This window comes from Dendrobium catenatum, unplaced genomic scaffold (assembly GCF_001605985.2).
Source record: "Dendrobium catenatum unplaced genomic scaffold, ASM160598v2 fragScaff_scaffold_1721, whole genome shotgun sequence".
Lineage (NCBI taxonomy): Eukaryota > Viridiplantae > Streptophyta > Magnoliopsida > Asparagales > Orchidaceae > Dendrobium > Dendrobium catenatum.
In genome coordinates this window covers 323,768-343,308 of record NW_021320183.1, presented here as the reverse complement: position 1 = coordinate 343,308, position 19,541 = coordinate 323,768, and the positions used below count along the sequence as shown (strand labels likewise).

The following is a 19,541-nucleotide window of genomic DNA, read 5'->3' as shown; positions in this document are numbered from 1 at the left end:
TGACCAATGCGACGAGTAAATTTTTGCTCATATACTATAATATAACTAATTCTGTGCTGGAGAGTGGAGCAGACTATTGCTCCAACGCGCACCAAAAGGCAAAAGCTCAAAAAGAAAAAAAAAAATAAAAATTGTCGTTTTATAAAATTATTTTAAGATAATATTAATAAGAATTATTGTGTTGGTAGACCATAGTCACCATACACACGAGATATAAATATTTTTATATTAAAATTATGAAATAATTGAAATAATTTTTTTTGTTTAAGCCAAGAATTATAAAAGTATATTTTTCCTATAATTAAAGATATGTAATGAAGGTACATGAAATTTGGGCTGCGATCAATAACATATATTGAAGATTTTGTAATGATGGGTTATGATAGGTGATGGAGTCTAAAGATATTGTGCATCAAACATGACTTGAGTGTCGAACAACACAATAATGTTTGATGATAGGGTGAGGAATATTTATTAAGGATATAAATATAATCTGTATCTTTGTATTTCTTTGATGTCCGCCTATCACATTATGACACATAGGACTAGGCCTTGTAACTTGTCTATTTATAGGACTTAGTGCTTGTACTTTGGGATGATAATAGTAATTACTTTTCCTTCTTTATCTCGGGTCAAGAACCCATTGCTTTACTTCTTGTATTTTCCTCTGTTCTCATTTTCTACATGGTATCAGACACCGCATGATCCTGCGGTCCATGGCTTCTACTGCTACGCCTTCCCAAACAATCTCATCGGAGAATCCGCAAACGGACATTCCCGGTGTCTCCGCCTCGCTCAAGTTCGTCGTTTCTAACCTACGAACGCTGGTTCCCACGCAACTCACCACCGATAATTACGCGATATGGAAGAGCCAGATCGTGAAGCTACTCCGCTCAAATGGTTTTGATGATTTTCTGGCGTCGTCTTCTCCCTCCCAAGCAACTTCTGTTGACACCAGCCAGCCGGAGAAATGCAACACGGCAAACTGGTCTCGCATAGACCAAAATCTTTCAGCCGCGATATGTTCTACAATCTCATCTACTGTTCTTCCCTATGTTCTGCAGCTGGATTCAACAGCTGCAATATGGAAAGCTCTTGAAACAAGATTCCAATCGTCAAACAGATCTAAGGTGTTACAACTCAAGAACGAGCTTAATAACATCTCGATGAAAGATCAAACAATGATCCAATATCTGATGACGATCAAGACTCTAGTGGACCAAATTGCGGCAGCTGGTTCAACAATCGATCCAGAAGCACCAATACTTGGTTGTCGTTGGACGTTTCGAACAAAACAGAATCCTGACGGATCAGTTGCACGATTCAAAGCACGTTTAGTAGCACAAGGAAATCATCAAGAACATGGCATCGACTATCAGGAAACGTTCAGTCCTGTTGCTAAGCTACATACCGTTCGGGTTCTAATTACAGTAGCTCTCTATCACAATTGGGGTATTCAACAATTCGATATAGAAAATGCTTTCTTACACGGACCTCTATCAGAAACGGTATACATGCGTCAACCTAAAGGTTTCGAAGATGATATACATCCGGATCACGTTTGTCGTCTTCACAAGGCTTTATATGGTTTGAAACAAGCACCACGCCAGTGGTACAATACGTTCACAAATTATCTTACCTCACTCGGGTTTCAACACAGCCGAGCCGACCCATCTCTTCTAACTTATAACGTTAACTCTGTTCAAATTTATTTACTTTTATATGTTGATGATTTCTTGATTACAGGAAACAATACCGATGCCATATCCAAGCTCATTTCACAACTAAACGCTCGATTTCAACTGAAGCAGCTAGGACTTGCCAATCAGTTTCTCGGCATAAGCATACATCACAAACCAAATGAATATTTTCTATCCCAAAAAGCTTACGCCATCAATATCCTGAAGCAAGCGGGACTACTCGAATGCAATCCATTACAGAATCCGACGTCCACCAAACTTCCGAACACTATCAAACCAGACTCACATCTCGTCGATCCAGCAATCTACAGACGCATTACGGGCTCTTTGCAATACCTTACACTAACACGACCCGATATAGCTTTTTCTGTTAATATTATTTCACAACACATGCATAACCCTTTACCGGATCATACTTATCTTTTAAAACGTCTTCTCAGGTATATTAAAGGTACACTGGATTACGGTCTCCCAATAACCAAATCAGATCTCAAACTTCGCACCTTCTCCGATGCTGACTGGGCTGGTGACCCTTCTTCAAGAAAATCAACCAGTGGCTATTGCACATTCCTTGGTCAAACTCTTATCTCCTGGGCTGTGAAGAAACAAACAACAGTTGCAAGATCTTCCACAGAGTCGGAATATCGAGCGCTTGCAGCAGCTACCGCAGACATCATTTGGTTAAAAAGATTGCTGTCCGATTTCAATCTAACGACGCACACTTCAATTTCGGATCTATTCTGTGATAATTCCTCAGCAATAGCTTTAGCTAATAATCCAGTATTCCACGCCAGAACAAAACATATTGAAATCGATCACAGATTCATACGTGATCAGATTCAAAATCAAAGCATTCGTCTTCTTCCTATAAGTTCTGTCGATCAAGTAGCTGATATTTTCACAAAGAATTTGACTACACCAAGATTTCAATTTTTACGGAGCAAACTGTCCATCTGCAAAGATAGTTCAGTTTGAGGGGGCATATTAAGGATATAAATATAATCTGTATCTTTGTATTTCTTTGATGTCCGCCTATCACATTATGACACATAGGACTAGGCCTTGTAACTTGTCTATTTATAGGACTTAGTGCTTGTACTTTGGGATGATAATAGTAATTACTTTTCCTTCTTTATCTCGGGTCAAGAACCCATTGCTTTACTTCTTGTATTTTCCTCTGTTCTCATTTTCTACAATATTGCATTCACTTTTTAAGAAATCCACTAAATTAACATCATCATTAGATTGTTCAAATCAATCCCTCAAGTTGACAACGGATATTAATATGATTTTATGAATCTAGTTTGAATCTAAAGTCGATCATATCCAAATCTTCCGGACTCCAATCAAACCTTTTTATTATGTGGGTCGAGATGTTTAACCCAATTTGACTCAGCACAAACCCGTCTAACCCAAATTCAACTTGTTTAACAAATTTATTGTATGGATCATGCATTTTCATAGATCAACACAATTCGTGTAACCTATTAATATACATCTATTTTAATAATGTGTTTTTATATATATTTTCAATTCATGAATCTAAATAGTAATTGACCAAGCAATTTTGAGTTATTGGGGTCAACCCGGACCCAATCCAAATAATAACTACATATTCCCTTAAGACAAAAAATCACCCTAAATAATAATAAGGTTTGATAACATTTATAGACACCCTTAATGATGACATTGATAGCTCATCTACCCAAAAAGGTAAGAGAAAGAGTGAGTTCGTCAAAGGTTTGCAAAGAGCGTGACTGATTAAAAATTGTATTCTTTAAGGCTACTTTATGAAGAGGATGAGAGAGAGAAGAGAGAAAAAGAGAAAGAAGTTGCATGAATTATAATACCCACATTTTTATCCAAAAAGTAAGTATACAGTGTTACATTATAAGTGCTTTGTCTTTCATCTTTCAATGTTTATTAATTAATTTTTCTTTTCATTAATTGTAAGTTTAATTTGGAAACAATATTATTTCAGGAATCAACTATATGAATGTTTTGAGAATTGAGATTAGTGTTTAGGGTTACTAATGTTAGAACAAATTAAATATTTGTTCTTTATTTAGCTTACTGAGCTGATTGAATGTACTTCGATTATCAGAGTGTCATTATTTCAATAACTTAGAGTCGTATAAATATTTGAAAAGATTGAAAAGTTTATAATCATATATTTTATATTTTTATAATGACAAATTTAAAAAATAATTTAAAATCATCAATGCAAAATCTAAGCCCGAATAAAAAAGGTTGAGTTTTTTTAAAAATAAAATTAATAATATGTGCCCTTACATGAAAAAAATTCTGGCTCCACCGTTGATCCTGGGATTTCTATGAACTTTAGATTAACTCAAATCAACTAGGCATATATGGAGCTATTTTGTTGTAGATCAATGTTGCAAGGAAAACTTCTAATAATTTTATAACGCTCTTAAAAAACCTCATGATTTAAAGATTTTTCCAAGTTCTAAAAATCACCGTTTTAAAGATTTTTTCGAGTTCTAAAATTCATCCAAATCCTTAAAAAAAAATCCTATAAGAAGTCTTTAATGACTTAATCACAAGATATACACCATAACATTCATGTGCATTTCAACCTTCTCTTGCAAGACTCATGCAAAAACCTTCACTCACATCTCAACCATCACCCACAAGACCCATGCCCCAATCTTCACTTGCTTCACAACTATTGTTTGTAAGACATGCCAATTGTAATATCTATTGCAATAGTACCTTGTCTACTCATTAACTTTTTCCCCATATTAGCTCATATTAGGGATGTAAGTGAGCCGAGCCGGCTCGAACTCGACTCGTTAACCTAGCTCATATACATAAATGACTGGAGCACAAACGAAATAATTCCAAAATAAAAACATACCTATAACATGAACTTTTAACCTTATTAGCTTTTTCTCTAATCAGTCATTTTATATTTTTCTGAAATAACTTGTAAATATATAGGGTGAGCGATCCACTTGCTCAGTAGGCTACCTCATACCTGCTAAAAATTCAAAATTTATAATTAAAATAAATTATATAAGAAATAAATAGGAAGTTTTATATTTCATTAAAGCAATATGGTAACTATGTAATATTCTATTCATAATATGATTATAACAATACACTTAATTATTAATAATAGTTACGAGTGTCAATAGTATATATTTATCAAAGCAACAACATAATCAAAATTTGAGCATTTACATGGCAATAACATGAACTTTTTTTAATGGCAATAACATGGATTTGATTTAAATTTGAACATAACTTTAGGGTGAAATGCTACGAGTGTCAATAGTATATATTTATCAAAGCAACAACATAATCAAAATTTGAACTTTCACATGGCAATAACATGAACTTTTTTTAATGGCAATAACATGGATTTGATTTAAATTTGAACATAACTTTAGGATGAATGCAAAACATGAATGCAAATTATGTAAAACATAATTCACATGCGCATATTTTGATGCCTTCTTATATCTTCACTTCAAATATACCTCAACTTGATCATCTTACGTCTATTCAGGACAAATGGAGTCACATCTAGTTTGATCCCCCTTCTCTCTCTCTCTCTCTCTCTCTCTCTCTCTCTCTCCTAGTAAGCTTGATATGTCAGAAGTTGATAAAAGAAAATAAATTAGAGTCACTGATATTGCTTAATCATCTTGATTAAAATTACAATTACATTTATGCATAGAAAATTCATTAGTTTTATCTATCTTGGCTTTTCTTCAACACATAAGGATATTTTTCAGCAAATCTTTTGTTCCTTAACCACAAACAAGAAATAACTTCATTCAATACAAAATAATAATAACAATTTAAAAAAAAAGCCTAAAAATTACTGTATGAATTTAATGCATGACTACAAAAGATTCAGAAATCTTTTCTCTGTCTTAAAAGCAGAACCATGTGAGAACATTTCTGCATATCCCAATAAAGCTATCAAAGCTTCTTTCCGGAAGGAAGTAATGCAGTGGCCATTTACTTGGTCTTGCAGCAAACTGATCTGATATTAAAAAATGAGCTGTTAAAATTCTATTGAGCATTAAAAACAGTTCAGTATTTGACAGAGAACAATAATATCACAATCCAAAACCAATTTTTGTCAGTTTCATCATCCTATTTGAATTGCTCAAAGCATTTCTAGCTTACTGTTACGCCGGTCCAGCTTGGACCGGCTCATCCTGGACCGGCCCAGCCGGTCCAGTTTTACCGAAGACGGACACCACGCCAGGCGGAAGAGAGAGGGAGCCAGGGAGTGGGGTCCACGTGCAATTCAAACTTGGATTAAGTATTTTTGGAGGGAGAAGGAAGGGTAGAGTAGTCCTTTTGCGTTTAATTTGAATTAGATTGTATTAAGAGGGAGTTATGAGGGAATTAGGTTTTCATCTTGATTTTGAAAAAGGATTCGTCTTCTAGGTTTTCGTGTTTGGGCTCTTGGCGTTGCCGGAGATTGTTGGAGAGTAATTCCTTCCTCTCGAATTGAAGGAAAAGTGTATCTTTCTTTGTTGTATTGCATCTACTATTGGAATACAAGTTCTTGCTTCGTTTTCTCTCAGATCTTTAGTGAAATTTCCCTATTTTCTTCTCTTTGGTGGCTGTTTTTCTGCTGTGGACAGCAAGAAAATTGCTGTTGATTACTGATTTGCGCTAGGATTACTTATAAATACAAGTATTTCCTATCACTTACCTCTCTCTTTCCATTGAACATAATTCAAATTGAAAAGTTGATATTAAATTTATTTAAAACTAAAAACATGAAAACAAGATATCCCATACATGGTGAACCTTCCAAGTTATAATTAACTTGTCAATTTATAATTCAAACTTAGTGGTAAACACCTTTCTCTTTTACTCAATCAATGCACTATTCACACATGTTCCTTATGTTCTACTAACAATCAAATTACTCTCTTTCACACCCTTTGCCGCCTCCGATTTCCCAGTGTAATCTCTTCTTTCCATGAAGCGAAACGCCGAACAGCTTAACTGTGCTATTTGGCACCTCTGATTGCTTTGATGAGCCATCTAATATCGCATTGCTTTTAGAACATTGATGATCTGAAGGATCAATCTCTACAAGCCTACAAGGCTTTGTGCTCATCAAACTTTGCTCTGCGGGCATTGGGCTGACATGGCTTTGTATGAAGTAGATAATGTCATTGTAGAGTTTCTTCACATTAGCGAGTTCTGATAATAGGTAGGAGTTCTTCCTTCTCAGCCTCTCATTGTCCTCAGAAAGTGCAGAAATGAATGTATTTTCATCTCTATTTGGTAGAGACAATATTGGAGGTTCAATCCAACTGCTTATTTCATCATGGTAATGAAATGGTGTTGGTGAGTTGTATTGTGAAGAGGCTTGAGAAGTCTTCCTTCTGTGAATCTCAGAGAGTAAATTTTTTCCTCCTTTTATAAAGAAGTCATTAGCAAACTCCCATCTGTCGATAACTATTTTCCTGAAACCCTGCAGAGATTTTGGTGAGGGATTTGAAGAAAGAATAGAGCTTCTATAGTTGAAATGCTTGTTTTGATAGTAGGTGTTTTTCATCTAAGATAACAGTTGAATAAGCTTTGTGTTTGATAGCAGAAGGTAAGGAGACTTAGTTCTGAAGTATTAGAATGTGGTTGCAATGAAAAACTTACATAGGTGTTGAGTTGCCTCACAAAGCTTGAGAAGTTGTTGTGTTTGAAGTAATTGGGAAGGATATCTCTAGCAAACTCTGGAGGTCTCCACACCACAAAGCTGGTAGCTTCTTCTCCCCAAGACACTATGTGATCAGTGGATGGATCATCAACAAGTTGGTAAGTTTTGATGAGAAATGGGGTGGGAACTGATTTTTGAGACTCTATAGAGACCACCATCTCCCTAGATTTTTCCACAAAGAAAGCCATAGGTTCAATGCGAGAAGAGGCAAAGGTGCCAACTTCTACTCAGCACCATATACTTGAGAAATCTTATGACTTTCAAGCTATGAACGTGTATAGTGACACATTGGGATTAGCAATTTTACTGAAGGGTAACTATATAGTTCTGGGAGAGTGGAGGGCATGAAGAAAAGCAATGACAGCTTCCAGTGTAATCTCTTGCCGTGTGGTCAGACTAGTAATGATTTATAAGATAATGCAGTGCTATATTTAATCTCTTTCTTTACTCGTCATATAAAAAATAAGTGCAAGTTTTCTCCCCAACATTCAAGAGTTTTTTTTTTTTGGGGGCCAAATCTATGAAATTCCCCCATCCACACTTTAAAATTTATTCAAATTATGATCCACTGCACTGTCTAAGAAATTATGATCCATTCTAGTATTTTTGTATTTCATTTACTTCAAACTAAGGTTTCGTTTGGGACAGCTTTCTTTCTAATTCTTAAGGTAGCTTTATAGTTAAAAAAATTTAGTTAAAAATTTTAAATTTTTTATTAAAAAGCTGCTTTAAGAAGCAGAAAGAAAGCCAAACTTAAATATGAAAGAATAAATTAGAATAAAGAAAAATAAATATTTCCGACCAAGCAACCCCTCATCCTAAGATTACCACAAACTTCTCTGGCTTTTAGCAGCTCCACTTTCTCCTTTATATATGTATATTTTTCTATTTGTAGTTTCAAAGCAGATCCGTGATTTCCATGGCATGAGAAAGATGATGAAAATAACTGAAGCTATATTCAATCCCTCATTTCTCCTAGGTTAGCAAACACATTTGATGCAAAAATCATTTTCAATTGCTCAAATCTGTCATTACATTGTCTGGTGGGGCTCAAATCCTGCTACTTTGATGAATAAATAAAGTTTTCATCATAAAAATAAACATTCCAGACTTTTCACTCACATGGAAAGAACCAATCCTTCTTGAGATGAATTTGTACCTTTTTCTCTGGAGCTGGTTCATTAACTTTCTCATAAGAGAAGATGCTTGCTTGATAATTGCAGATCAATATCATATAAGAAGCCTTAATCTCCAAAATTCCAGTTTTGATTCTTCAAAGCAAGCTTTGGTGATCTGATGAGCTTCAGTACTGCATTTAAGTGATGAATTTCGCTATGAAATGTTCTCTCTAAGATGTTATAATATAATTGTATGATATTTATAATATCTTCATTTCAGATATTCTATCAATATATATTAATGTCATAGCAATATATACTAATATCATTTTGTATGCTATATTACTTCATTTCTATTTAAAATATCACGTGAGCAAAAATATTGAACTGTGTTAACTAGTCATGATTTTTCATGGATACCTTAGGCTTCGTTTGGGATGACTTTCTTACTGCTTTTAAAGTAGTTTTCTAGTATAAAATTTTTAACTTTTTACAAAAAACTGCTTTAAGAAATAGTGAGAAAGCTGTCCCGAACGAAGCCTTCGATTAATTTACTTATTGTTTGTGGCATAAACTTCAAAATTGTTTGTGGCATAAACTTCAAAATAGTATCGCGACTATTCATATATGCCAATTTAGTCCCAAATCATCACTTTATTTCAACTTGGTCCCTTAACTATACAAAATTGATTCAAAATGATTTCTTAGAGACTAAATTAGGATCAGTTTTGTATAATCAAATGATTAAATTGTGATCAATTTTATATCATAGTTACAACATGAGAGATCATTTTGGGTTAATTTGAGGGCTATTTCGGTTTACTTATTGCATGTTCATAGGGCCTTAGAAATTGGAAATTTATTTGCCAGAATAGGTACAGTTACTTGTTTGTATTCTTTCAGAGAATTTACATTTTTTTTGGAAGATTCTATGCCACTTATGACAACTTGCTTTGATGATCTCCACCCATCTACAGTGAACTTATTTATGTATATGTCATATGAATCCTTTGCACATGTGATCCACTGCTTGTGAAGGCAGATCTGTCTTTGACTGGAAAATACTAAACCAGAGAGAGAGAGAGAGAGAGAGAGCTGCAATTATCTGTAAAAAAACTAAAAATAAGCTGGTAGAAAAGAGAGGAAGAAGATAAGATTCTCCAAATATGAGATCTTTCTCCATAAAGAAAGCTTTATAGAAAATATTACCTTTCTTTTCTTCCAAGAAAAGACATTTACTGTGGGTCACTGACCAGTGTGCATTAACTGATTAAAGCCTGTGCACATAAGTGATCATTTTTAATGAGCCATTTCTAATCATTTCATAATCTAGAATATATAAAGATACTATTTTCCCATAAAACTTTGCATCATTATTATTTTTTTTTGCTTTTGATATAATTTTAAGTCATTCTGATATAATTTTAATCATAATATTCAGATAACTTTTTTCCTAAAATTACTATCCTAAGCAAACGAACATAACCTATAGCTCTCCAATACATTAATGTGGAGACATGAACTGTCTTCTGAGCGCATATCATGTTCTTTTCTCCACAGCCATGGCCCATAATACGAAACATTGGTGCAATTTTGCAGAAAAGTCTAAATACTTGCAAATTAAGCACATATGAGCACTTCTTCACGCTCATGTACATGAAGGTTCCACAAGACTTGAGCACTTTAGCTCCCCTGTCTGTTCTCAGTTCCTCACATGGGCTCACATGAAGACCACTGTGACCAAGCCTGTGACACTGTCTTCTTCAAAGAGACCAGCATAGATAGCAACAAACACAACTTGTTATATGTTGTCAAGTAATCAGAGACATCCATTCTTGATCGGGCAGCTATTGCTTGTTTGAAAGTGTTGAACATTTCAATTCACATGTGAAACTTCAAAAGCACTGTATAATTGCAATTTGTATGAAATTATTTAGTACTTTGGGTCCAATTTGGGACAAGAGATCTCTTATAGGCATAGGCGGATCCACCTTAAGCCCATTGCCCCCCACCTCCCCCCTGCCCGAAAAAATAAAAAAATTCTTTATTATATGATTATTTATGTAATTTGTTCCTCCTCCATGTATTTTTTTAGTCTTTATTACAAGGGGTTTTTAGGCAATTGACTCCCCTAAAAATTTTAAAATAATATAGTCTTTAGGCAATTGCATCAACATAATTAAACGCATTGTGTAAAGATGTTATTGTTAGAGAATGATGAACAAAATACAAAGCGGACTAGTAAAAAGAATCCAAAAATATCCTTACAACCAAAATTTGTTCCTGGACCCCCGACATATCTGCGAAGCTTACAACGATGAACAAATAGGGGTCGAGAGGCAGCTCCCTCGGAATAAATTTTTGTTGTAAGGATATTTATGAAAAACACTCTACACTTTTACTTATAAGTTTGTCCCCTGAAAATTAAGGTTGGATACGCCCTTGCTTATAGGATATTGAAGATTCTAAGGAATTAAAGGATTGCATATTCAAAGTAAAAGGGAAATGCTAAAGCAGCTTCATCATTAGAAGGTGATATTTTTTCATTTGCAGGGGGTCCTGCATGAGTGAGCTTTGGCTAAAGTGAGGGAAGGTAAGGCTGAAGAAAATTCTGAAGCTCATGCATGTTGCATGCTTTCTTTTCTTCTCCTTTTCGTGATTAAGCCTGAACTTTATACTTAGTTGAGTTGGCAATGGCAACTATCAAAAGTCCAGAAGCATCTTCCCGGAATTCAAGCAAAGCATTTCTCTTGAATTTTTTTTCTTCAGTCATTTCAGTTCTATCATACCATTATTTTGCCACCGCCAAGAACTTCACACTAAGGCAAAAATCCCATCACAATGACATATTTGGGATGGCGCAACTCCCTTTACACTAAGATGCTTGTCACAAGATATATGTTGTATTCCTGTAGAATTTCCTGGATAAGATTATAAAATTTGCTTCTCCCATAGTCCCATATGACTAAATGGATAGTTATATATGCATGATAGGCTCATGATTGTATGGTAGTAAATAGGAAGAAAAGAAAATAAGAAATTTTTTTATTTGATTTGTCAAAGCATTTCCTAAGAAATTTGAATTTTTATATGTTAGGTTAATTAATAAGAAAATAAGAATATCATACAAACAAATAAAAAAAAGTTAAGAAAAGAAAATATTAAAGGATCTGAGTCAAAATCGGGTTGACAGATCAACCTAAATGTAACCCATTTAATAAACGGGACAGAATTCTAACTTGAACTTGACACATTTATTAATTGGATCAACTTGAACCTTTATATTTTTCGGGTATGGTTTGAGTCAAGTCGGCGGGTCAAGTCATTTATTGACACTCCTAAATATCGGTTATAATGTACGACGACTTGAAATTTGTGAAAATAATTTTAATGTTAAAATAATTTTAAAATAAAAATATGATAAATATGAGTTGAAGTGTTGTGGCACTGTGAACATTGAGTCACTGGATGGCAGCGCGGTGGTGCCGAGCTTTCTGCTTTACAATATTTCTGGATTTTGCATGTAGCGTTGTAGTGCTGGATCTTGAGCGTTGTAGTGCTTGTAGTGCTGGGCACTGAAAAATATTTTTTATTATATAAATCTCCACACCTTATCACCACACCCCACCCAAATCCTCATTTGAGCTGCTTACCAGGGAAGGAAGAAGTGGAAAATGGATAGAGAGAGAGAGAGAGAGAGATGATTAGGGCCTTTTTGTCCTTCATTTTTTTTTTTAGATTTTTTTTTATTGTGGTAGACAACTCGAAGCATACATTTGTTTTCAATGATTTTGATAGTTATAATCTTAATTTTCAAAATTTACTAAAAATGCATTTTCTCATGATTTATAAACTTTTACCGTTTACCTTTTTATATATCATAAATATCATTATCCTAAGCATTTTAACAGTAATATTATCGTATTTCACCGAGTAAATTAATAGTTATAATTTTTTAAGTTATTGAATAGTGTATAGATTTTTCTACATTTCATAGAATATTTCATTTCATAAATATATTGAATTGTTGTACATGGTGGTGGGTCGGCAAGCTATCCTTTTAATAAAAGATTTTTATTTTAATCATACATATTAGTATGTAACTAATTGATTTATTACACCAACGGGTAGAGTGACAACTATTGCTGATTTATTGAAAGTCATCATTGAACTGGTTTAAAATTTATGAATGATGTTGATACGCTCAAGACTGATGACCAACTGATGATAGTTGAGGTTAAAGATGTTGAAGACGCCACTTAAAAGTTAGAGATCCTTTCTTGCTATATTATACGACATTGATGCTTGGATTAATATCATATAGAATGACATATAAGGAACTGATAAATAAGAAAAAATAAGATGGATAACTTATTCAAGCATTGCATACTCATACATGTACATGTATAGTTTAACTAACACAACATTCTTGATTTCATATATTAAAAATATAGATGTAACAGGCATTTGGCACCACTACAGATCCATAGCATATTGATAAGATATGTGTACATTCATGATTCATATAATTGGTAAAAAAAAAAGATTCATATAACTGATAGAATGACAATGAAGAATAATTGAATACGACATTGACGTATGTATCTCCGCTAAAGATTTACAAATTTTTTATAGATTTAAGCGATACATGATTTCTAACTCTTTACTATTTAATGATCATTTTGATTTATGTTGTTCATTTATCAACTGCTTGATTCATATATAATTTGTACATATAATATTGATTTCATCTCCTTACATAATGATCCTCATTGTGACAGAAGAAGAGAAAGAAGATAGAAAAAAGATCAAGAAATAGCGAATGTGATCCTAGCATGTGGCAAAAATGCTTTATGTTTGCAATACACGATTTGGCTCTCATTTTTATCCTCAATTTTTGAGTATTTGTGTCTCTTTTTTGTGTCCTATGCTCCATTTTGTTGCTCCTCTTAAAGAGAGCTCAAAGGTTCGTTTTCTCTTCATTGGCACTTGTGTTGGATTAGAGATCTATTTGGTAATGATTATAGGTCATGACACAAGGGTCTATATGTCATTATAGGTTTAGACCCACAAAAAATGAAGTTGTGGAGGCAAGGACATTGATGTGTGATGATTATTGACGCTGAGACTTGAACAATATTGAAAAAGAGAAGACGTATAGGAGACACTCTTAGACGTTATATTATCATGGCTCACGACTCATATTCTGGCTATTAAGATTGGTGCTTTGTGTCTTGCTGTTCTTCAGTGACATCCGCTACACAGAGGGCTAACACTTAGAATTCATGTGGGTCAATTTTAATTGATTACGTCTCAATATTCTAGAAGGGAGAGGTAGGGGATGAAGTTGATGGGATGGTTTAGGTGACCCAAATACATGACGTATAAAAAATCCTTATGAGGCCTCCTCATGGAGAGGAGGGCCGAGTGCGACTCCAAGGTCCTTCTTGTTGAAGAACACTAGAGGGTAGCTGAAGAGTCGAGTTGAATGAAAGCAACTTAGAACCCTTTTTTTCACATACATGTGAGGTTGCGGTTGACCTCTGTGGATCTTAAGATTTTTGAGGTTCCAAGATATGAATATCATTTAGCAAACTTATACATAAATGAACATTATGTTGAAATGAACTAAAAAATGTTCAAAATTTCATGATGCAAGTCCAAGTGAACATAAATCAAGCACTCAAAAGTACAATTAGAAAATTCATGATATTGTTTGATATACAAAATAATCTCAAAATATTTTGTTCTTATACTCAAAATAGGCATCTCAATGAGACAAATTCAAAATGTATAAGATTGTTTAATTCTAATATCATTAAGGTAATAAAATGCCTAAAAATGTTATATGATAAAGTGGATCATTGCCGCCTGCCGCTGCTCCCTCTGCTCCAACTCGGATGGTCCGAATCTAACCACATATTGTCTGATGTGGTTTTTTTTTATTTCTATTTGAAATGAATAGAATGCATCTCTAAAAATATATATAAATAAACAACTCTACATATTGGAGAGGTTGGCATGAAATTACATGAAGAAAAGAGAATTGAGAGCTTTGCTTGCAAGAACATCAAGGTCGACACCCAACATTAACACCAGTGTTGACATATGCAGTCACTAGCGAGGACAATTTCTATCATTGACATTAATAACGATGCCGCTCATCGATACCAATGATGATGCACACAATCCCCAATAGTAAAGATACTCACCATCTCGTTCAAAATTCATGCTCATTTTATTGGTCACTCGTTACCCCCTCATTAGAAAAATGGTCGAGCAAGTTAATAATGATCTCGATCGAATCTTATATATATGATGTATATATGAGTTTATCTTAATTGTTCTAAATATTCATAAAAAAAACACATATCTTTTAGATTCAATTACATTGCAAATTTAGTATCGGATCAATTAAGTTTGTTATTTAAATCATATTATTTATCTAAAAAAATATTGAACTAAACAATCTCGTTGACTAAAAACCAAGCAAATGATTAATTGACGCAAATAATAATTTTTAGTTTATTTTTATTATTTTTTCATGTTAACGTCATATATGTTTTGTTTTTCTTTTTTCTTTTTATTTAAATATCTATTGCAAATAAATTTAAATTTTTCTAAATATAATATTGGCAAAGTTGGGTGGGGAAGAGTAGGGGTGTCAATATTTGACACGACCCGAAAACCCGACTCAAATCCGACCCAAAAATTTCGGGTTAGGGTCAACCCGAACCCGAAACGGGTCGGGTTCAACATTTCGACCAGTTTCAAAAATTGGGTCGGGTTCGGGTTAACCCTTTGACCCGAAATTGACCCATTTTTTACCCGAAAACCTGAGATTGACCCGACGACCCAAGATTGACCCGATTTTGACCCGAAAAAGAGGATATTGACCCGTTTTGACCCGAAAACTAGCCATTTTTTGTTGGAAACGGGTCATTCGGGTCGTGTCGGGTTGACCCGGACCCGAAGCGGGTTGAGTTCGGGTCCGAAAACTCAACACGTTTTCAAAAACGGGTCGGGTTCGGATTGACCCGAATAGTGTCGGGTCAATTTCGGGTTCGACCCAAACCCGACCCATGACCCAAAATTGACACCCCTAGGGAAGAGGTGGAGTGCAGCATTATTATAATAAAAACTGACATCAAGGCTAGCATTAAATGCTGATAATTAATATATTCACATATTTAAAAGAGAAAATGATTCAATTGATCATTTATTTTTTTAATGATTAAAATAGGATTGTTGTGTGTCAAAAATATTCACAATTATATAAATATATTAAATATAAAATTCTAATTTTATATAAAGATCCAACAGACACATCGATAAAAAAGATTTGTGCAATAATCATAAAAAAAATTCATATTTTTTAAATGAAAATATAAGAAAGGGAAAAGAATGCGGCTTAGTGCAGTTAAAATGATTATACTAACATCTTCTTTAGATTATTGACATTATTTGTAATAAACTATAAACCCTAGTGGAATCATTTCAACTAGGTCAAGCCCCATTGTTTTTCTATTTCTCGGATTTCAACTGGGTCATGCCCCATCATTTTTTTATTTCTCGGATTTCCCATGTAAAAAAATATGTTGTATTTTTATGGTTCTTGCACCCCATATCTTTTATCTATGTATTTGCTAGTTAGTCTAAAGATAGGACTTAAAACTCCATATCTATTAAGGCATCTCCAGCCGAAAAACTCATTGTACACTCTAAAATGCAGTAAAACTTTAAAATAACGTAATTCATCTCCAATCGAACTTCATTTCTCTCCTCCCTCGCGCGCTTCCTGTGAATGTAACTGTCTCTCTCCCCATTCGTGCGATTTTCTCCTCTTTCCCTCTCTTCTTCCCCAAATTCTCAAGTGAGGGTTTTTTTGTATAGGTGAATAGTCCGACGTCAATATTGACGTCACACTGTTCACCTACCGAATTTTGGCGTGAGATTTGGAGTTCAAATGCAGCGAATGACGAACAACATACGATGTTATGCAGTTCTGCTGAAGATGAACTTAATTACTACGAATGTTAAGCAATCAACAAGTCTCTAATTACGTAAAAGTATAAATTTGCCAGATCACTATTTAAAATCTCAAGAAACTAAAATAAAAATTTGAAATTGTTGAGGTCCTTTTTTATTCATTATTTTGATCTTTTAACTCATATTTAAAATGTTAAATGTTAAATTTATTATAATTATCAATGAGGCTTAATGGAGGAGTGCGAGGAAATTTATTTCTCTATAAAAATAACGTATAGTTTTTTATGCCTAATAAAGGATGGTGATTAATTAGTCTGTTGACTCTTTGAGTTGCCGTGTAGAGCGGACTCCGTTGATTCACAAAGTGGTCCAGGTTGGTAAGGAGTGGGGACCACCACTTGCTCAGTGGGCCCGGCTCCAGTCGTTGGGTGTTTCGGGTGCCGCCCATGTTCAAGCGTAAGGAACACGACACCAATATGCGTTTGTGCGAGGCACCGGTCCGCCCGGCCCGGCCCGGCCCGGGAGTCAATTTAGGTTGATGTTAGAATTGAATATGATATGAAGTTGACTCTGCTGAAATTTATTTGACAACAAGCTGATCCGACCCGACCCAATTTATTTAGGGTTTAGGGCTTGTTTGACCTGAGCCCGTACAACCCAAAGTATCTTTTGACTTGGACCCGATAGTAATTTGGTAAAATTTTTTTTTTATTATTATTATTATTATTTTTAGTTTCAAGGTAAACCTAACTTGAATTCAATTAGGTCAATATGAAATTGGATTTTCTTTTTAAAGTTGAATATTGTTCAGTCATTTATTGATACCTCACCTTTAATGTTGTCTTTAGTTTTTATATCATTATTTTGCATTGCTATTTTTTTGTGAACTCTCATGTTAGAAAGTAAATCACATAGCGAAGCAAATAAGAAAAAAATAAAATAAAATAAAATAAATATCAGGATTAACGTGAAAAAATTCAAAATTGAAAATAAAAATATTGAGTCGCACCACATCAAAATATTTACTATAATTATATAGAACTCTTTGCTCATATCGTTCATTGCCTCTCTTTACTTCTTTTATAATTTTACACTCAAAACAGACAAAGAGGCACGCATATGTCCCTCCCAATGACACATCACTTCAAGTAAATACAAACTGAAATGAAGGATAAATTGCCAATTCTACTCGCAGTGCAGAGTAATGACATTTAGGTCTCAGATAACAATATGACCTAGCGGAAAACGAGTCGAGTTGAAACCGAGCGAGGGGTTGTTCGAGTCAAGCTCGACTATCTAATACCGAGCTCGAGCTCAACTCATCTTCATGTCGAGCAGCTCGTGGAGCTCAGTCCCAAGCTCTGCTTTCAAACTCTGTCCCTCGTCGTCGCGTTCGTCGTCTCTCATCCGTCTTCGTGCATGTCTTCCCAACCTCCGCCGTCAATATCCGTCATCCCGAGCTCATCATCTTCTCGTCGTCTTCTCGAACTCCGGCGACGTCGTCCAAAGGACCTGAGCTCGTTGTTGAAAATGATGGACGTCGTCGTCTAGATCTTCTCCACCGTCTTCCCGAACTCTGGCGACGTCGTCCCAAGGACCCGAGCTCGTTGTTGAAAATGACGGACGTCATCGTCCAAATCTTCTTCATCATCTTCTCGAACTCAGGCGATGTCGTCCTGAGGATCCGAGCTCGTAGTTGAAAATGACGGACATCGTCGTCCAGATCATCTCCATCGTCTTCCCGAACTCTGGCGACGTCATCCCGAGGACCTGTCGTCGTCCAGAGCTTGTTCGCCGTTGAGATCCTCGTGTGAGCTCCGTCAATTTGGATTTTCCCGCTCGCGAGCTCTGTGGATTAGGATTTCCAACACGCGAGCTCTGCCGTTGAGCCGACGATTCAAGTCTGAGGCCTGTTCGAGCTTGAGCTCGATAAGCCTTCGAGCTTGACTCTTCAAGCCTGTTATCGAGTTGAGTCTGAGCTGGCTCGCGAGTCGGCTTGACACAGTTGCAACCCTAGTAAAATCAAATTCCACACAAAACTAACATTTCCAACATCCATATTGCCCATATTTCATGTGAGAAATTAGCGGAAAATCAAAATGTATTCATTACATACATCACAATTTTTTGTTTTACTTTAAGATGAGTATAACACAATAATAAAAAGTTTATATTATATTTACTCAAAATAATTCAATGGGTTTAGCAATCATCTTGCCCAAAGATCAAAACTAATTATTTTTTTAAACTTTGGTTAAGATATCATCACTTAATATAAATCATGGGCGGATCCACATTAAGGCCATGGGGTAATTGCGCCCCATGAAAAAATAAAAAGAAATTACTTATTATATAAATCTTTAGGTAATTTGTCCAATTTCATGTATTTTTTAGTCTTTATTATAAGGGGTTTTAGGCAGCACCCTTTGAACAAATTTTATTTGTAAGGATATTTACGAGAATGTATAAATACTAGGGGTGCAAACGAGTCGAGTCGAGCTCGAGCCAAGGGTTATTCGAGTCGAGCTCGACTACCATATACCAAGCTCGAGCTCGAACTCGACTTGAGCTCAAAATCCGAGCTCGACTCGTCCCATGTCGAGCGGCTCGTCGAGCTCAATTCGAGCGCAAAATGTTGTCGTCGCGTTGAGCTTAGTCCGTCGTCGTTGTCGAGCTTAGCCCGTCGTCGTCATCGTCCGTTTCAAGCTCAGTCTGTCATCCTCGTCATCGTTGAGCTCAATCCCGAGGTCCATCGTGGTCGAGCTCAATCCCGAGCTCCACTGTCATTGTCATCGCCCGTTCTGAGCTCAGTCATCATCCTCGTCATCGTCGAGCTCAATCGCGAGGTCCTTCATGGTCAAGCTCAATCCTAAACTCCACCGTCATCTTCGCATCTGTTCCGAGCTCAGTCCATCGTCCTCGTCATCATTGAGCTCAATCTCGAGGTCAGTTATGGTCGAGCTCAATCCCGAGCTTCGCCGTCATCATCGCGTCTATTTCGAGCCCTTTCATCGTCGTTGC

At 35.3% G+C, this 19,541-nt stretch overlaps 1 protein-coding gene across 1 annotated transcript; it reads right to left on the bottom strand.

Annotated features, from left to right (window-relative positions):
- Positions 1–6,615: 6,615 nt before the first annotated feature.
- Positions 6,616–7,601, bottom strand: LOC110113525 (heat stress transcription factor B-4b-like). The gene is made up of 2 exons (XM_020846153.2): positions 7,353–7,601; positions 6,616–7,173 (listed from the first exon to the last, which is right to left on the bottom strand). Exons 1-2 carry the CDS (start codon positions 7,599–7,601, stop codon positions 6,616–6,618), a joined length of 807 nt encoding a protein of 268 aa, XP_020701812.2.
- Positions 7,602–19,541: the final 11,940 nt, after the last annotated feature.

What these genes read in the sequence shown, in the direction of transcription:
- LOC110113525 (XM_020846153.2), bottom strand. Translation starts at nt 7,601, where the DNA reads ATGGCTTTCTTTGTGGAAAAATCTAGGGAGATGGTGGTCTCTATAGAG. An exon ending in TGAGGCAACTCAACACCTAT is followed by an intron (nt 7,174 to 7,352) that starts GTAAGTTTTTCA and finishes AAATCTCTGCAG; the next exon opens with GGTTTCAGGAAAATAGTTAT.